General features: G+C 50.6%; 3 protein-coding genes and 1 non-coding gene across 8 annotated transcripts in view; 1 reads left to right on the top strand and 3 right to left on the bottom strand.

Moving 5' to 3' along the window:
- Positions 1-17: 17 nt before the first annotated feature.
- Positions 18-1,436, bottom strand: HCRT (hypocretin neuropeptide precursor). Of its 2 annotated transcripts, none has more exons than XM_019747556.3 (2): positions 1,301-1,436; positions 18-489 (listed from the first exon to the last, which is right to left on the bottom strand). In XM_019747556.3, the coding sequence occupies exons 1-2, from the start codon at positions 1,319-1,321 to the stop codon at positions 115-117; spliced, it is 396 nt and encodes a 131-aa protein (XP_019603115.1). In that variant the 5' UTR covers positions 1,322-1,436; the 3' UTR covers positions 18-114. The 2 variants fall into 2 exon arrangements, with proteins under 2 accessions (XP_019603115.1, XP_019603116.1); XM_019747557.3 differs by lacking the exon at positions 1,301-1,436 and adding an exon at positions 782-935.
- Positions 1,437-3,093: 1,657 nt separating this feature from the next.
- GHDC (GH3 domain containing) lies at positions 3,094-7,481 on the bottom strand. 2 transcript variants are annotated; one of them, XM_019747700.3, is made up of 10 exons: positions 7,347-7,481; positions 7,069-7,152; positions 6,577-6,872; positions 6,163-6,278; positions 5,514-6,015; positions 4,955-5,147; positions 4,768-4,839; positions 4,558-4,691; positions 4,108-4,193; positions 3,094-3,857 (listed from the first exon to the last, which is right to left on the bottom strand). In XM_019747700.3, exons 3-10 carry the CDS (start codon positions 6,857-6,859, stop codon positions 3,639-3,641), a joined length of 1,605 nt encoding a protein of 534 aa, XP_019603259.3. In that variant the 5' UTR covers positions 6,860-6,872; positions 7,069-7,152; positions 7,347-7,481; the 3' UTR covers positions 3,094-3,638. The 2 variants fall into 2 exon arrangements, with proteins under 2 accessions (XP_019603259.3, XP_074176824.1); XM_074320723.2 differs by having other exon boundaries at positions 3,364-3,523.
- Positions 7,482-11,327: 3,846 nt separating this feature from the next.
- Positions 11,328-11,431, top strand: LOC141569118 (U6 spliceosomal RNA). Its single transcript, XR_012492510.2, has one exon. It is a non-coding gene; the product is annotated as a U6 spliceosomal RNA (small nuclear RNA).
- A 311-nt stretch (positions 11,432-11,742) lies between these two features.
- The window catches only part of STAT5B (signal transducer and activator of transcription 5B), a 61,690-nt gene continuing 57,176 nt past the window's right edge, over positions 11,743-16,256 (bottom strand). For all 3 annotated transcript variants that reach the window (XM_074320725.2, XM_074320726.2, XM_074320724.2), the window contains exons 17-19: positions 15,319-15,370; positions 14,896-15,000; positions 11,743-14,390 (exon numbers count right to left, since the gene is read on the bottom strand). In XM_074320725.2, the coding sequence (XP_074176826.1) occupies positions 14,264-14,390; positions 14,896-15,000; positions 15,319-15,370 (284 nt within the window). In that variant the 3' untranslated portion in view covers positions 11,743-14,263. The remainder of the gene's footprint in view (positions 14,391-14,895; positions 15,001-15,318; positions 15,371-16,256) is intronic.

The following is a 16,256-nucleotide window of genomic DNA, read 5'->3' on the forward strand; positions in this document are numbered from 1 at the left end:
ACAGAGACCAGCCACACTAACGGAGTCTCGTCTTTATTGCACTTTTTGTTTGGGGGCTGACACCTGGCGGGCAGAGGAGAGAGTGCAGGGCCAGGATAGAGCCCAAGCCAGGGCTCAGACCCCGGACCGTCCCCCAGGCGCGACAGATGACGGAGTAGTAGAGGGACAACGGCGCCCGGAGCAGGGGCGCGGCGCAGACTCTGCGCCTGCGCGGCGGCCCATGGTCAGGATGCCGGCCGCGTGGTTACCGCTGGCCTGCAGGAGGCGCTGCAGCCGGCCCTGGAGGCCCGGAGGACCTGGTCGCCGCTTGCCCAGCGTAAGGATGCCAGCCGCGTGATTGCCAGCGCCGTGCAGCAGCTGGTAGAGTCGGCAGGAGCACGTCTTCTGGCGGCAGCAGTCGGGAAGGGGCTGCGCGGCCACCCCAGGAGACAGCAGAGCGGGCGGCAGCAGCAGCAGCAGCAGCAGAAGCGTCATGGCGGCCCAGGAGACCTAGGGAGGTGGAGATCCGGCGCTGGGGGGTCTTAACACTGCGCGGACATCCAGCCCCTACACCCAGGCCTTGCCCCGCTGGTTGCGCTTCTCCTCTTGGCCTGCTCCCCTCCCTCGCTGTCCCTTCGTTTTCCTGCCTCTGCGCCATGCTGTGTGAAGGGCTCTGTTGGAAAAGAGCTCATCTAGCTCCTTTACCTGCTCATCCTTCAAATCCCAGCACAGCATCTCCTCCAGGAATCCCTCTGTCCTCTGGAGGGATTAGTCTCTATTGTACCCCCATTAAAGTGCTTACCACGCCATCTGAAAACAGGTGTGTCTGAAGTTTGTACGCTCAGGGAAACAGAGGCCCTATTTCTTCCCGCTCCCCTTACCCCCAGCGGCAAACCCGTTCAAATTAAGAACTGGCAGGATCCAAGTGTTGTCTGCCTACTCCCTTGCAGGGGACACCGGACTCTGTGGCTTTGGCCCAGTTTCCTACCCTCTCAGGTGGCATAGCTTCCTCACTTGTGACCTGGGTATTAAATAATTCCTACTATGCAGGGCTGCTGGGAGAATGAAATGAGATGGCAGGTGCAAACACAGCAGCTGAAACATAGTAAGAGCTCAATAAACATGAGCTCTTAGGAGAAGAGGGCACAATTGAATGTTGGCCAAGGCAGGTTCTCAGCCAACGGTCCACCCAGCCTCCAGCCTGCCTTCAGAGCCCACATAGGAGAAGACCAAGAGAGGAGATCAGCGTTTCTTCCACCCCTGATCAAGCATTCTCATTGCCCCCTAGTATGATATATCCCCTCTGTCCCTGGGTCTTTACCTTTGTGGAGGGAGGGTTCATGGTGTCTGGACCTCAGAGTGGGGTAGCCGGGAAAGTTGTCTCCAGTGGTCCAATAGCCAGGAACTTTGAGGCCATCGACTGTGACCTGCTACCAGGGGCTTGGGGTTTATAGTGCTCTGAGGTGGTGGGGGAGAAATGGGCACTTGCGTCCACTCTGGGGCCAGACAAAGGCAAGTCTAAGATTAGCTTCGTGTAGGGGGGCCGTCTCCAGGCTGGACCCAAGGAATGGCCGCCAAGGCACTCAGAGGCCGGATTTGGATCACTGTCCCCCTGAACTCCCCCTTGTCTGTCTGCCTGTTCCCTGGAGATGGGGCGGTCTCCGGGCACTAATGAGCCAACATGCACCCAGGAATCTGGGAGCACAAAAGAGGCCTTGCCTGGGGCGCTGGCCTGGAACAATGTAGGGGGCACAGCTGCTAATTAGGGGCAGGCGAGGAGGTGGTCATGAAACCCACTCTCCACAAGGTGTATGTGGTGGGGGGAGGGCACCCAGACAGCAGGCCTCTCCCCACCACGCCTCGTCATTCCCCGTGGGTCTGTCAGGCTCCAGGGCCTTCCTCCGCCATGGAAAAAGGCTTCTGAGCTGGTTCTCCCTTCCTCCAGCTCTTTTCTTCCTTTTGCCCCTTCCACCAACCTCCAAGATGGAAAACCTTGAAAACCAAACCTGGGCAATGGGAGGAAAGCAGCCAAACCTGGTGTTTTACTTTGATCTCCCAGCTTCCTTCCTGGAGGGGAGGGATGGAGTCCCATCCTGCCATCAGCAGTGAGTGAGCCACCATGGCTGGAGTCTGTCTTATTCATGGCACTGTCTATTGAGCACCTGCTCTGTGCCAGGCCCAGCACTGGATGCGGGAGCGACATGCCCAGTTTTCAAGGTGCTCCAAAGTCCAGGTGGGGGTGTGACCCACCATTGCCAGCTCAGTGGGAGAAAAGACTCTGAACAGGCTTTTCATGAAAAGGGGATTTCTACCAGGTAATTTTGGGGGAGAAGGCATTCTGCAGAAGGGACAATTTGAGCAAAGACCTGGAGGTGACAATGGGATAGCAGAGGGTGGTCCTCGTGGTCACAGAGAGAGAGGTGGCTGGACCGGCAAATGAGGTCCACAGTGAGTCAAAGGTAGGTGCTGGGGAGACATGCAGGATTTCAGCAGAGAGGAGTCATGGGCTGATGTGGGGGTCGGGTGAGTGGGAGCAGGAACCTGGATGCGGGGCGTGGAATCCAGATGTAATTCAGAGGCAGAATCAGAGACTTAGGAACAGGTGCCATGCTACTTAGGAGGAGCTTGGCCTTGGGCAAGCCTCACAACCTCACCAAGCCTCAGTGTCCCCACCAGTAAGATGGGCAGTTGACACACATGGTGTCTGCAGTTGCTTTCTACTGTGATGCTTTACAATTTGCGGTACAGCCTCTGCCCATGGAAGTGATTTGTGGGTGCTGGGTCAGGAAATGGACCTGTGCTGAGCCAATGCCAGGTCTTTTGGGGAGCAGCCCCTCCACATTTAGGTTAAGCTTGGAATGGGGAGAGGAATGAGGAGGGAGCTTTGTGCCTTTTGGGTTGATCTAGGCTGTGGCAGTGGTCCCCGAGGGCTCCCGAGTACACACGCACACACACACACACACACACACACACACACACGCTTAGGGCCTACCCCAGTGGAGAGTAGGGAGAAAGCCCTGGTGTCCAGAGCTGAAGGTGGAAGGGCAGGCTGTGGCAGGAGCAGAGCAAAAGGGACCACTACAGTTTTCCCAAAAGCAGACCCCGAGTCAAGAATCTGGGTGTAAGAGCTTTATTTGGGAGGTGATCCTAGAAAACACATAATGGAGTAAGGGTGGGAGGCAAGCCAGTAAGAACTGTGTAAATGAGAGGGCTACCACTGTGGCCAACTGGTGCAGAATACACGTCTGAATTGTCGCACTGAGATAATGAAGCTGAGGTCAGCATTCACAACTCCGGCTCCTCGCTGACTGAAGGTTGCTCCTGGGAACATGAACTCCCAACATTTCCAGCCTGCCCAGAGCACTGGGCTGAGAGGCACAGGAGCCATCAGCAGGTATGGGAACTCTCTAGCAGTGTCCTCCAGAGTGGGCAGAGGGGGTTCCAGGCAGGGCACGGCTGGCATCGGCTGTCCCCCTGAAGTCACCTCCTCAGAATTGGCCGACTAGGTCAGACCTTCCTACGGCCCAGCAGCTCTGATGGGCAACTGTCAGGTGACACAGAGTCAAAGACCCTGGCCAAGGGTTCCCCATCCAGAGAGGACCCAGAGGAAAGAGTGGGGCAGCCTCTGGGGGTGGATGGGGCAGTGGGTGGGCCTCAACTCAGGACACCACCCTCCTCTGCAGGAGCTGGGCCAGGTTCCTGTGCCTGAGGACCCGGGGCATCTCAGGAGGGAAGGGGGAGGAGGCAGAGGCAGCCAGGGCTTCCCGGAGCGCTCCGAAGGCCCCCTGCCCCACCAGGTGGACTCTGGCAGGGCCCACACTGCCCCGGAACCTCAGGGACTTGTAGCAGGGAGACACTTCCTGAAGGCAGTGGTCAAGCTGAGGACAGAATGGCCTGAATGAGTCTGGTGTGTGGCGTGTAGATGAGGTGCGCACACTGTGCCCAGCATATGCGTGGTAGGAGTTCCACTGGCATGCGTGTGTCTGCGGGATTCACCCCCCCTTCCCGGAGCCATAGGAAAGCAGTCCTCCCTGCCCACTCCTCCCCATCATTGTCTGTGCCTATAGCACTTGGGGACATGCAGAGTGAAGGGGACATTCAGTCAGATCCTGTCTCTGCCTCATTTACCTTGTCTCGATGTTCCTCTGACAGGTTCCTCAGCCCCCTCAGTGCCACAAATACCTCATAGTGGGGAGCAGAGCCCCCAGAGGAATCTGCAGACAAACCCACACACATGCTGTCCTGTGAACAGGGCAACTTCCAAAGCCAAAGCTTGCTACCCCCTCCCCGTCCCCCATTCTTCCCCACTCTGGGGTTCACAGGGAAAAAGGGGGTTTCTTGGTGGGGAGAGGGTTAATGAAACCCAGAACTTAGTCCTAAATATGAAACAGGTCAGGAAAGGAAATGGGAGCGACTGAAGCAGGAGGGATTGGAGTTAAACACGGGGGAGGACTTTTGTTAGGAGCAGCAAAGGAGGCTGGGTCTAACGTCCTTCCTAGAGGTCTCCCAGCAGGATGGGTATGCGCTGGGGGGCAGCCAACCCCAGAACAGGGGGCAGGAACTGATGGAGAAGCTTACCCAGAATGCTGCTCTCCACACAGCCATGGTCCAACAGCTTGGCCCCTGGCCACTGCCCCACCGCCCGGCCCAGGGCCTCGGAGAACATATCCTCACCAATATCTTCTCCTCGAACACTCAGGGTCTGGCCCAGCCTGGAGAGAAGGGAGGGGAAGGCAGAGGAGCCCAGGGCACAAGGACAGCCCCTCAGCTCCCTTCGAAGTCACCTACCTGCCAACGAACCTGACAACTGGACACTGATTGTAGGCACCAATCACCCGTACCACGTCACCCAGGCAGCATCTGACGGGGTGGGAGTGAGGGTAAGGTCAGGTCCAAGGACCCATTAGCTCATGCTCCTGGCCCTCAACAGGGTCCCAGAGGGCCTGAGGTGGCTGGTGGGTGGGCAGGTGATCACCTGGTAAGGCTGGCATGGTCAGTCAGCACCAGCTCGTACTCCTTGCCCTTCTGGGCCTCAGCCAGCAGGACGGTGGTGGCAGCCTCTTCCTGGGGTCCTTCCTTGACTGGGAGCAGCTCAATCAAGGGAACATCAGGGGGCAGGACATACAGCCCACGGGGCTGCTCTGGCGACAGGTTCAGGCCCATCGCCCCTGCGGGGAACAAGCAGCCTCTTCTGGTGGTGCCGTTGTTTTCTGCTAGGCCCTCCCCCTGCACCCCGGGCCACAGTCCTCTGAGCATCTGATCCCACTGCTGCCCTTCCACCCCCTCCTTCGTGACTTCCCCAGGCTCAGCCCACTGCCTCTAGGGTCCTGACTGGGAAGCGGCAGTGGTTCTGGAGGTGACAGCCTGGTGCTGTGTGTGAATTTGTGCAACTTCTATGAACCTCAGTGTCATCACTTGTAAAATGGAGCTGCTGGTGTTGGGGAGGGTTACACGAGATGATAACGTACGGCTCTCTACATGGCAGCTGGCGGTGTGACCCTGCGCCCAGCTCACCCCCCTTGAGTCCTGCTGACCTCCAGAGGCAGCATAAGCTGGAGAGAAGAAGTCTAGCCCTTGGCACCACAAGGCCCCCAGGGCAGCCACAGCTTCGGCCTGGCCTCCTGCATCCAGAGTCACCACAACCTGCAGCTTTGGCCAGAGCCGAAGGGCCAGTCCTCGGGGTCCCTGCTCTAGGGCCTCCTGCAGCTCAGCTGCCCGTCTGGGGAGAGGTACTCCTGGGTTCCCAGCAGCTATTGCCTCAGCCAGCTCTTCGCCATGAGCCTCCAGGCCCGAGAAGACATCCAGGAGTTCAGCTGCTGTCCCAGCTTCCAGTGCCCGCAGCCCTGGGGACGTCAGTGCTCCCAGTAGCAGGGCATCGGGGTCCTTTGATCCAGGGGGGCTAACCTGGCCGAGGGCATGCCAAGGCCAGGGGAGGCGGTGGGGCCAGGGGGACGTAGGCGTCACACAGGCCCTGCCTCCCGGAGCCTGCACTTCCGGGTAGGCCTTGGTTAGGGCTGCCAGACCCAGCAAGGTGGCCTGGAGAGAGACATGAGAGGTTGTTGGCCTCCGACCTGAGCCAGACCCTGAGTCCCCAGTTTAGGGGTTCTTTGCCCACCCTGATGGAAGGGTTTGGCTGCAAGTAGGGGTGTCTGGTGGGGCTGGGCTCCAGCCTTCTCAGTTTACCTGCACAGAGGCCTCCCCACGGGGCTGGTTTGAGGTAGAGAGCTGCCCCTCACTTTCTTCCTTCTGGGCCTGGCTGGCCTTGGTCAGAGGGAGATGATTCCGGAAGGCGCTCATATCTGTAGCCCCAAAGACATCATAAACTCTTCATGAAGCCACAGAGTTTCCCAAGAATTTCAGGCAAGGCTGGCGAGACCCTTCAGGAAGGGACCCAAAGTAGGCCTGGGGCAAGGGGACTATCAGGGCCCAGGATGGGAAAATTCATCTTGAATAATCCGGAGCCTGGGGAGGGTCTCTGGGTCAGGCCTCTCTGCATTGCCAGCAGAAGTGGGGAAGGGAGGTTTTCAGGTTCCGGGATTTGACTGTCCTGTGGGTTTCTTTCTCTCTGGGCCACCTCCTCAGACCTGGAAAACACACCTGTGCTCCCCCTGAGGGGACAGCGGGGACCCTGGGCTCTCTTCAGACACCACCGCAGGGCCTGCTGCTGGCTCTGGCCCACATGCAGCGTTCTCTGCTCCAGTCTCCACTGCTGCCAGGCAGCTGCCCAGCACAGAAGCCCCCAGGCCACACGGTGCTGGAGGCCAGCAAGCCAGGACAGCCTGGGACCCTGGGACTGCTGTTGCTGGAGCACGGCCAGTGGCGGCAGCAGCAGGAACAGCAGGAACAGCAGCAGCAGCAGCAGGAACAGCAGCAGCAGCATCTCCAGGCAGCTCCTGGGAGGAGGAAGGACCCAGAGTGCTGGTACGGGGGGTGGGAGGGTGGGCAAAGGATAACCCGTTTCTTACACCCCCGCCCCCACTCTACCACACACAGGAGAACCAAGGACAGAGAAAGTTTAGGAAGAAGCCAGGACCCCTGTCAGGCAGGTGAGGCAGAGGAGAGAATACCAGGCTTTGGAGTCACACTGACCTGAGTTCGGACCCTGACTCTGCCACTTGCTACGTGTATGGCCCCAGGTAATTCAGCTCTCTGCTCTGAGCTCCATCCCCTGATCTGTCAAATGGGAATATAATACCCCCATCAGAAGGTGCAAAAACGGCTCGGCACGGTGCCTGGCATACAGCGGCTGCTTAACAAATGACAGGTCTTGCCCACTCCTGAGTGGCTCAGCTACGTCCCAGGATCCATCCTGTCCCAGCTCTGTGTCCCTCCTGAGCCCTGGGCAGAGGTTCATGTCCCATGTGCACCTGTCACAGCCCTCTTGTGCCTACTCCCAGCACCCAGGGCCCCCTCAGCACTCCGGTCTCAGTACACGGAAGGCCAGAAAGATGGAGCCATGGCTTTAAAGAGCCGGGCCTCAGAACAGGGAAATCCGGCCACTGAGCCTGAGGGAGGAGCTGGGATGGGGGGGTGCTCTTAAAGGAGCAGGCTGCCTAAAGGGGATGTGCTAGGTGCTGGCCCAAGCTGGCAGACTTGGGAAGCTAGGGCCAGAGTAGCGTGGCTCTCAACCTTGTGCAGGTGAAGGAAGAGAAGGCTGAGAGTGGAAAAGAGCACCAGGGAGCAGCTTCAGTTGGGAGTGGGGCACACTCCATCCTGGAGCAGATTCAAGCTTGAGAACTGTTAAAAACCAACATTTTCTCCCAACCCAGAAATCTTCTCCACAAAGGTAGTAGAGAAAACACGTTTGTTATTGAGTAAACATTAAACCAGAATGCGCTGCACACACAGGCAACCCGCTAAGGGATTGCAAAGACAGAAAAGAATCTCACTCCATTTTACAGTCAAGCAGATAGAACCCATTACACACATGTTCTCAAGATATATGATAACTAGCCCTCAAGTGAGAGAACCTGATGGCACCGTTTGTCACACGTCGTTCGTCCTAACTTTACCTGCTAATGGGGGTCACCATCTTTATTAGCTTATTGGCTTCATCCCAAGGAAAAACAAACTTTTATCTTTATGACACTAAGTAGTTTTGCAACTGGGAGCAAAGCGCCCACCGAACTTAGGCTCCTGCTGTACTTTCCTGCTGTAAAGTTTGAGAAGCTGTGCTCTAGAATGAGGTTCCTCTGCTGTCCGTGGTTAAGCCCTCCCTCCACCTGTGCTCTGGACCCAGGCTGTCAGACATTAACCCGCTCCCTTTAACCCCTCACCTGCCTCTAAGTCTTGCAGCCTGCTCCTTTCTTTTCACAGCTGAGCTCCTTTGCGTAGGCCTGCTCTCACAATTAGGCCACCCTACCCCACTTTCACTCCTTTTTATTTCTTGCTGAGCTCTTGCACTTGCTTTTTAAAAATAACCACTTTATTAGATATAATTCACACATCACACAAATCACCTTTTTAAAGTGTACAATTCAATGGTTTCTAGTATATTCCGGTATGTGCAACACCAACAATCAATTTTGTAACATTTTCATCACCTCGAAAGTAACCCCATATCCTTTAGCTACACCCTCCATTCCCCTCCCAGCCTCCCCGGCCCCAGCCTTAAGCAACCACAAATCTACTTTCTATCTCTGTAGATTTGACCATTCTGGACATTTCACATAAATGGAATCATATAACACATGGTCTTTTGTGTCTGGCTTCTTTCACTTAGCATAATATTTTCAAGGTTCTTCTATGTAGTACTGTGTATCAGTAGTTCATTCCTTTTTATTGCCAAATTATATTCCATTGGATGTAACACCATCCAAATGTGGTGTGTAAACAACACCATCTATGTTTCTCCACTCATCAGTTGATGGACATTTGCATTGTTTCCACTCTGGCTATTATGTATAATGCTGTTGTGAACATTTATGTACACCTTTTTTCTGTGGACATGTATTTTAATTTTTCTTGTGTAGCTACCTATGAGTTGGAAGGACTGGGTTGTACAGTCACTCTGTTTAACTGTTTAAGGAACTGCTAAACTGGTTTCCAAAGTGGTTGCACCAGTTAACACCCCCACCAGCAGTACACCCTTGTCAACACTTGTTATTGTCTGGACTTTTGATTTAGCCATCCTAGTGGGGTGTAAAGTGACTTGAGTCGATTTTAACTTCCATATCCCTAATGACTAAAGATGTCTAGCATCTTTTTATGTGTTTAGTGGCCATGTGTATATCTTCTTTGGTGAAATATCTTTTCAGATCCTTTACCCATTTTTTAATTGTGTTGTCTCTTTTAAGTTGTAAGAGTTCTTGGATATGATTTGCAAATATTTTCTCCCATTCTGTGGGTTGTCTTTTCATTTTGAGTGTCCTCTGTGTTGGGAAAATTTTCCGACATGTACTAGAACAGACCTCCAAAGGAGGACAGGGCCAAGAGACTGAAGAAAGAGGCTGACAACTCCAGAATTAAGGTTTATTAAAGGAGCTTACAGACAGAAGCCATCCTGGGTGGCAGCAAGATAGTGGATTTCTACATCTGAAAGCAGATGGGGGCTTGATATATATAACCTTCAGGAAGAGATGGCTTGTAGCCAAATGGCACATGCTTGTTAAGAGCTGTATATTCCAAAGCAGTAAACACATTCATGGACCTACTTATATATGTAAAAACATTCTGAACTTTCAGGTGATATAGGCACAATTTTCTCCATGAAAATGCTAAACTCATTAGGACAGGTGTGTCCTCTACTATCAAATGTACTTCTTTGATGTTGAAAAATAAGTTTTAAAAAATTGGTATTCTTTAAATGTTTGGTGGAATTCAATGGTGAGGCCATTTGGGCCTGGGCTCTTTGTAGGTAGTTTTTGGTTGCTAATTCAATCTCTTGTTATAAATCTATTCAGATGGTCTATTTCTTCATGAGTCAGTTTCAGTAGTTTGTTTTTCTAGGAACTTGTCTATTTCATCTAAGTTATCTAATGTATAGGCATACATTTGTTCATAGTACTCCTTTACAATCCTTTTATTTCTGTACGGTCTATAGTAATGTCTCATCTTTTGTTTCTGATTCTCTTTTTTATCGGTTAATCTAGTGAAAAGTTGTCACTGTTGTTGATCTTTAAAAAAACAACCCTAGTTTTTGGTTTCTGATTTTCTTTACTTTTCTATTCACTATTTCATTTCTGCTCTATTTATTCTTTCCTTCTGCTTACTTTAGGTTTAGATTTTTTATTTTTGTCTTAAGTTGGAAGGTTGTATTGTTGATTTGAGATTTCTTTTTAATATGTTTCTACAGCTATGAATTTTTCTCTAAGTACTGCTTTAGCTGCCTCACATAAGTTTTATGTTGTCTATTCATTTTCATTCATCTCAAAGTATTTTCTAAGTTTCCTTTTGGTTTCTTCTTTGACCCATTGGTTATTTTGGAGAGTATTGTTTTATTTCCATATATTTCCAAGGCTTGTTATTGTTATTTACTTTTTTTAGTGAGTGGCTGGATTATTTTAGTGAGTTATCTATTCCCCACCACCCACTCCACAGTGTGAAGTCTGTTATTGTTCTTCATGGGGATGCAGACTTGAGTATACCCACAGTCACCCTAGCATGACAGTGATTTTTCACAAGTCTCTCTTTGTCTCTTTGCCTGACCACACCCAGATGTTAAATTAATTATTGGATGATTGCTTTTTCTTTTTTTCAACAATGCCGTGGGGAATAAATTGCTCCACAAATTGATCCAATCAAATTCAGGCTTCTTTGAAGGCATAGTTTCAAGATAAGTGTTTCGGATTTGTTCTGACCCTGAGAGAGCTCCTGCCAGCTGTTTTTTCCCTATTTCTCTCTAGCAAAGTAGCCAGTTTAGCCTATATTTCCAATGAAGCTCTTTTTCTCCTGCCAACTGCCTTTCACTATCACCTCCACTGTTTTTGAGAGCAGCCTTAAGCTTGAACTTCTTTTGCAAATGCAGTCAGTTCCTTTGAGGAGATATTCAAAGCTCTCTGTTCTACAGACTGCCTTTCCCCTGTGATGCAAAATGTCTGAGCCAATGGCTCTGGTGCTGGGGGTGGGGATGATGGCACACTTCTGAGTGATGTGCCCACTTCAAAAGCTGAATGCCTTTTCCTTTCTTAACGCCTATTTGTTCCTTAAGAACCAGCTCAAGCTGTTTGGTGCTTTTCCTCTATGTTCTTGGGGTACCTTTATTAATAGCAGCATGAACCAATATCCTATCATAACTGGTTGTGTTAGTTGCCTTTCCCTGACTGCAATCCTCTTGAGGGCAGAAACAATTTCTCATCCCCTACACAATGCCTGGCTCAGGGCAGGCACTCTAAATGTGCAGAGTTTTAGTGCTCGCTTTGGCAGCACATATACTAAAATTGGAACGATACAGAGATTAGCATGGCCCCTGTGCAAGAATGACATGCAAATTTGTGAAGCGTTCCATATTTTGAAAAAATAAAAAATAGAAAAAATTAAAAATGTGAATTTTAAAAAAAATTAAAAATGAGCTTCCTAACAGGAAGAGTGTAGAGACAGGAGGCTAGGAGATAAAGATTATCATTCTAATTTTCAAAACATCATATGAGCAGGAAGGTAAGAAATGCCCCCAATCTGCCATCAAAGCTGAAGACTGGCTCTCTGAGGCAGCCAACTCCTAACTAGTTCCCTTTTTCAGAGTCACACTGATGATTTCAAACTCTTCCCTATCAAACCCACTCCCTTGCCACCTGATAGGAAAAAAACAAAAACAGGACTCAATACTGTCCCTTCAGAGAAACCTTTATTGTAACATAAAATACACAGTTTTGTGATTGCCCAAGTAAAATTGTACACAATACTTTTTCTGGTGGCTATAATATACTACTCTGCCTCCACACTAAAATATGTATCTGAAATAATTTCACAAAGTTTTAAAAAGAAAAATTATAAAAAGTATACTTCCATTTTAAGTTATATTCACTTTGTCTCCCCCCGTCCCCTACAAAACCCTGCACATGGCACACATAGAGTTGGAACACTTTGATGATTTCTGTGTGTGTGTCTGGGAGCGACCAAGAGGCTGAGGCGGTCAAGACTTCCCATTGCCTCTTCTTCCGGTTTGCAGGAATAGGGAGAAGAGAGAAAGTATAATGCAGATAATGAGCACACCTTTCAGTCAAAAATCTCTCCCACCTATAGGTACAGCCTCAGGAAAACTGAGGACAGCTCAGCAACTGTACAAGCATGGGACCTCCACACTCGGCACCCACCCCCCCAACCCCAATGCCAAATGTAAAGTGAGAGCTCTGCCCTCAGCATGCCCTAGGGCTGGGTCCACTACCGATCTACAAGTGTGGCAATCCCTTCCCCTCCCTCCCATCAGGGCTCCTGGGACAACCAGGTCGTCACTTAGAGGCAGGTGTTGGTGAAGCCTGTCAGGGCTGGTGAGGGCTCTTTAAGACTGGGTCCGAGAGCAGTCAGGCTTCCTTTTCACCTTTCCCCAAAACTCCCTAAAATTCCATGAGGTGGAATTTTAATCGAATCTTGAGCGGCATGTAAGGGGCTTAGTAGCCTCTGATATCAGTATCCATGGAGGGCTCAGTCTGCTCCTCAGAGGCAGAGACTCTACTGCCTGGCATAGAAAAATAAATCAGTGTATGAAACCAAGCCAGGGCAAACAGCAGCTTTTAAAAAGTCATCTTCCAATAAATAATTTACTATAGAGGAATATTCTCCTTTAACATCAAAATACTGATAAGTTCAGAAGTTATTTTTGTAAAAAAAATATCTATTTACTGACATGTATAAAAATAAGGTTTTTAGAGCCATTCTCTCCTGGGCGTGGTCATGTCCTTATTTTAGAGAGAGGGGCCTGGGGTGACCTTGTAGGCTTAACCCAAAAGCTATACCTGCTCCCCGCTTTTCCCACCTGCCTGCCATAGCCCATTCCTTCCTCCTGGCGTATAGCTACGGAAGAAACTGTGAAAAGAATTATGCTGAGGCTTTTGTTTTGTTTTGTTTTTGCAGCTTCCAGCCAACCAAACTTCCAGCAAACCCACTGACTGCATTTTCCCAAATTACCAATGCCCAACCCCCAGCACCCCACACCAGGTGGGCAACAACACCCACTGACCACTCTGGCCCTGGGTTCAGTCCACACTCCTGCCATCCACTCCCCAAGACATCATATGTGAACAGGGAAGGACAATGAGGTGACCTGGGTATGAATGGCACAGGTACCTCACACAGGAAGAGTTCTGATGTCTAATTAGGGTGGAAAGGGGAAAACAAAGTCCTAATTTAGAAACAAAAACACCATTCAACATTTGCAAAAAGCCATGTCCATAAGCCTTCGGAAAGTCTCACTCTCATGCCTCCCCTGGCACAGAGGAAGGATGGGCAGACAGGACAAGCGCAGCTTCCATGGGTGACAAGGCACCATTCTCAGTGCCTGAGAGTCAGGGATGGGCATTCCACTCTGGCTGCAACACAGAGGACATCGACACTGTAAGGTTCGGTTATACGACCCTCTCTTCTTTCCTCTAGTCTATCGCTGTACATGTGTACACACAGAGGAACTGGGTGGCAGTTCCACAGAGTGAGAGAAGGAGAGAGGGACACAGAAAGGGAGGGGAGGAGGGACGGAGAGAACATTAAGATGGGTTAAGCACATTGAAAAAGCCACTGCCCATCTGAAAACCCCGGACTCCACTGGCCCCAACAATCCTTGTATATTGCCCCACCCAGGAAAACGGGACTGGGGAGAGCGGAGAGAGGACTGGCTTTCTTTGTTAAAAGGCAGTTTTTACATTTCAGAAGCAGAGACAATCATGGTTATATAACAATTGTTTGGCAGACACAGTGACAAAGACTCACCCGAGAGGAGGTGCTTTCTCCTCCCTTTGTCCTGCTCTTACTTGAACAGCCACATGCCAAGGTTCAGCCACCCTCAAGACACATGGGCACATTCCAGGGTTCATGGAACTGCCTTTTTGTACAAGGTTAAAACAACCACAGCCTGTTTGCAGCCTCAATGCTGTAGCTAAACTCTGGACAACAAGGGGGAGAAACATCACAACACACACACACACACACACACACACACACACACACACACACATACACACACACTCTCTCTCTTCCTTCACTGGTACCACCATGCATAGAAACACTAAAGTCACGACTAGTATTAACACTTCACATTATGAGTATTGTTTCCAAAGAGAAGTGATTCATGGAATTAAAACATCCACAAGAGTAACTTCTCTGGTGAGGATGAAGAAGCCACAGATGAGATGGGAGGTCACGACTGCGCATGAGGGATCCACTGAGTGTCCATAGGTCGGCCTAAGAGTTCCTCCACACGGCGAGCCACGTCCATTGTGTCGTCCAGGTCAAAGTCCCCATCGGTGTCAAGGACGGGGTCAGGGCTTGGGAAGGCAAGAGAAGAGATGACATGGGAGGGAAAGGTTGTCAGAGGCCAATGACGAGCAGCAGAGACCACCCCAAGCCCTGCACCCCACCAGGTAAGCAGCCCAAGACTGCCTGCACCCTCAGTCTAGGCTTCCAGGGAGAAGAACAACTTCTGATCTACAGTCCTTTGCCAGCTAGACAGAAAGACTCAGACTAAAACACCCACCCACAGCTGCCCCTAACACTTGCTGTCCAGACACATCAAAACCCCACCTGGTCCTTACACAGAGCGAGGAAAGTCTCCCTTTTAGGAGCATATGATATTTGCCTAACCCCACTCTAAACCACCAATATATTCTGGTCCCATCTCTCCCGCCCTGCACCTTGGCATGTGCTGGAGCCCCGCTGGGGCTGGGAGGTCTCAGACCTAGAGGAGCTCTGGATTCCCACCAGTCCTCCAAGGTCCAGCCTGAGGCCAAGTGCCCAGTTCCTCCCCCGGAGCCCAATGAGAACACAACCTACTTCTGTGGGTACATGTTATAATGAGCCTGGGGGCACACGGCTGGGGAGGGGGCCTGGTCCATGTAGGTGGCACTGCCCCCAGCAGAGTCTGCAGATGTCACAAACCTGTGGGAGGAAGCAGAGCAGAGCCTCAGCGGCCGGGGTAGGGGGTGACTTGGGGAGGGGCTCAGGGGGCATCTTTATGTCTTTTCCAGGTGTAGAAGGACACAGTGTCCACTGGGTTTGGGGCTCTGGCTGTGGGAGTGGGGCCCTGGGTATAGGCCCCATGGTGACCAAACCCCGTTCCCTCCCCAGGGCCGAGCCAGGTTTCAGGGAAGGGAACACTGGGTCTGTGAATGGAAGAGGAGGATGGCAGTGAGGGGTGAGGACAGTCAGGGGAGGACAGAGGCAGTAGGAGACCAGAGCTGGCCCTTGGACACTTACTCAGGGACCACTTGCTTGATCTGTGGCTTCACGTATCCATCCACTGCTTTAGCTGCGAAACAGGGAATGGTGATGAGAACCAAAGTTGTCAAATGAAATAAAAATACAATCTCCCCTACGAATCACATCTTTTCTTAGGATAGGACACAACCACCTAATTTTATCTTAGGATCTGATACAAGCACTTAACATTTCAATCTGTTAGGAAGACCTGGCAGAGGAGAAGCCTTAATTAATGCTAACATTGCAAGTGAAGAGATCATCCAAGTTGGCTTGGATGTGTTAACAAATTCTTCAAACCACAGAAAACATACACTTCAACACAAACTGAGATCAAGCATTATTTGCATACTACCGTGTTTCCCAAAAAATAAGACCTAGCCAGACGATTTTACTATAAGACCAAGTCTTATAATAATATAATAATATAATATAATATAATATAATATAATATAATATAATATAATATAATACCAGGTCTTATATTAATTTTTGCTCCAAAAGATGCATTAGAGCTGATTGTCCAGCTAGGTCTTATTTTTGGGGAAACAGGGTAATTGTAAGAAGAAAAAATATCTAAAAAGTTAAAGTTGCATATGCAGCAGAGGGACAGGACTTGTCCTGAGTCCTAGGGGTCAAAATTAGGATCAACAGGAGAAGATCAGAAGAGGACAAACTCTAGTCATATAAGAATGTTGTCATTAGAGTTACCGCCCCGCCCCCCAACACAGACACAGACACAGACACACACACACACACACACACACACACACACACACACACAATGGACCGTCTTGGGAAGAACTGGTTTCCTCATCACTAGAGGTTTTCAAGTGGAAAGCATACAAACACTTGTCAGGATTGCACAGAAAAACCAAAGCATTAGAGAAGAATTAATTTGACTTGATGATCCTGGAAGTTACTCTGAGGATCTACTC

This window comes from Rhinolophus sinicus, chromosome 12 (genome assembly GCF_057876585.1).
Source record: "Rhinolophus sinicus isolate RSI-liver-muscle chromosome 12, RSI-T2T, whole genome shotgun sequence".
NCBI lineage: Eukaryota > Metazoa > Chordata > Mammalia > Chiroptera > Rhinolophidae > Rhinolophus > Rhinolophus sinicus.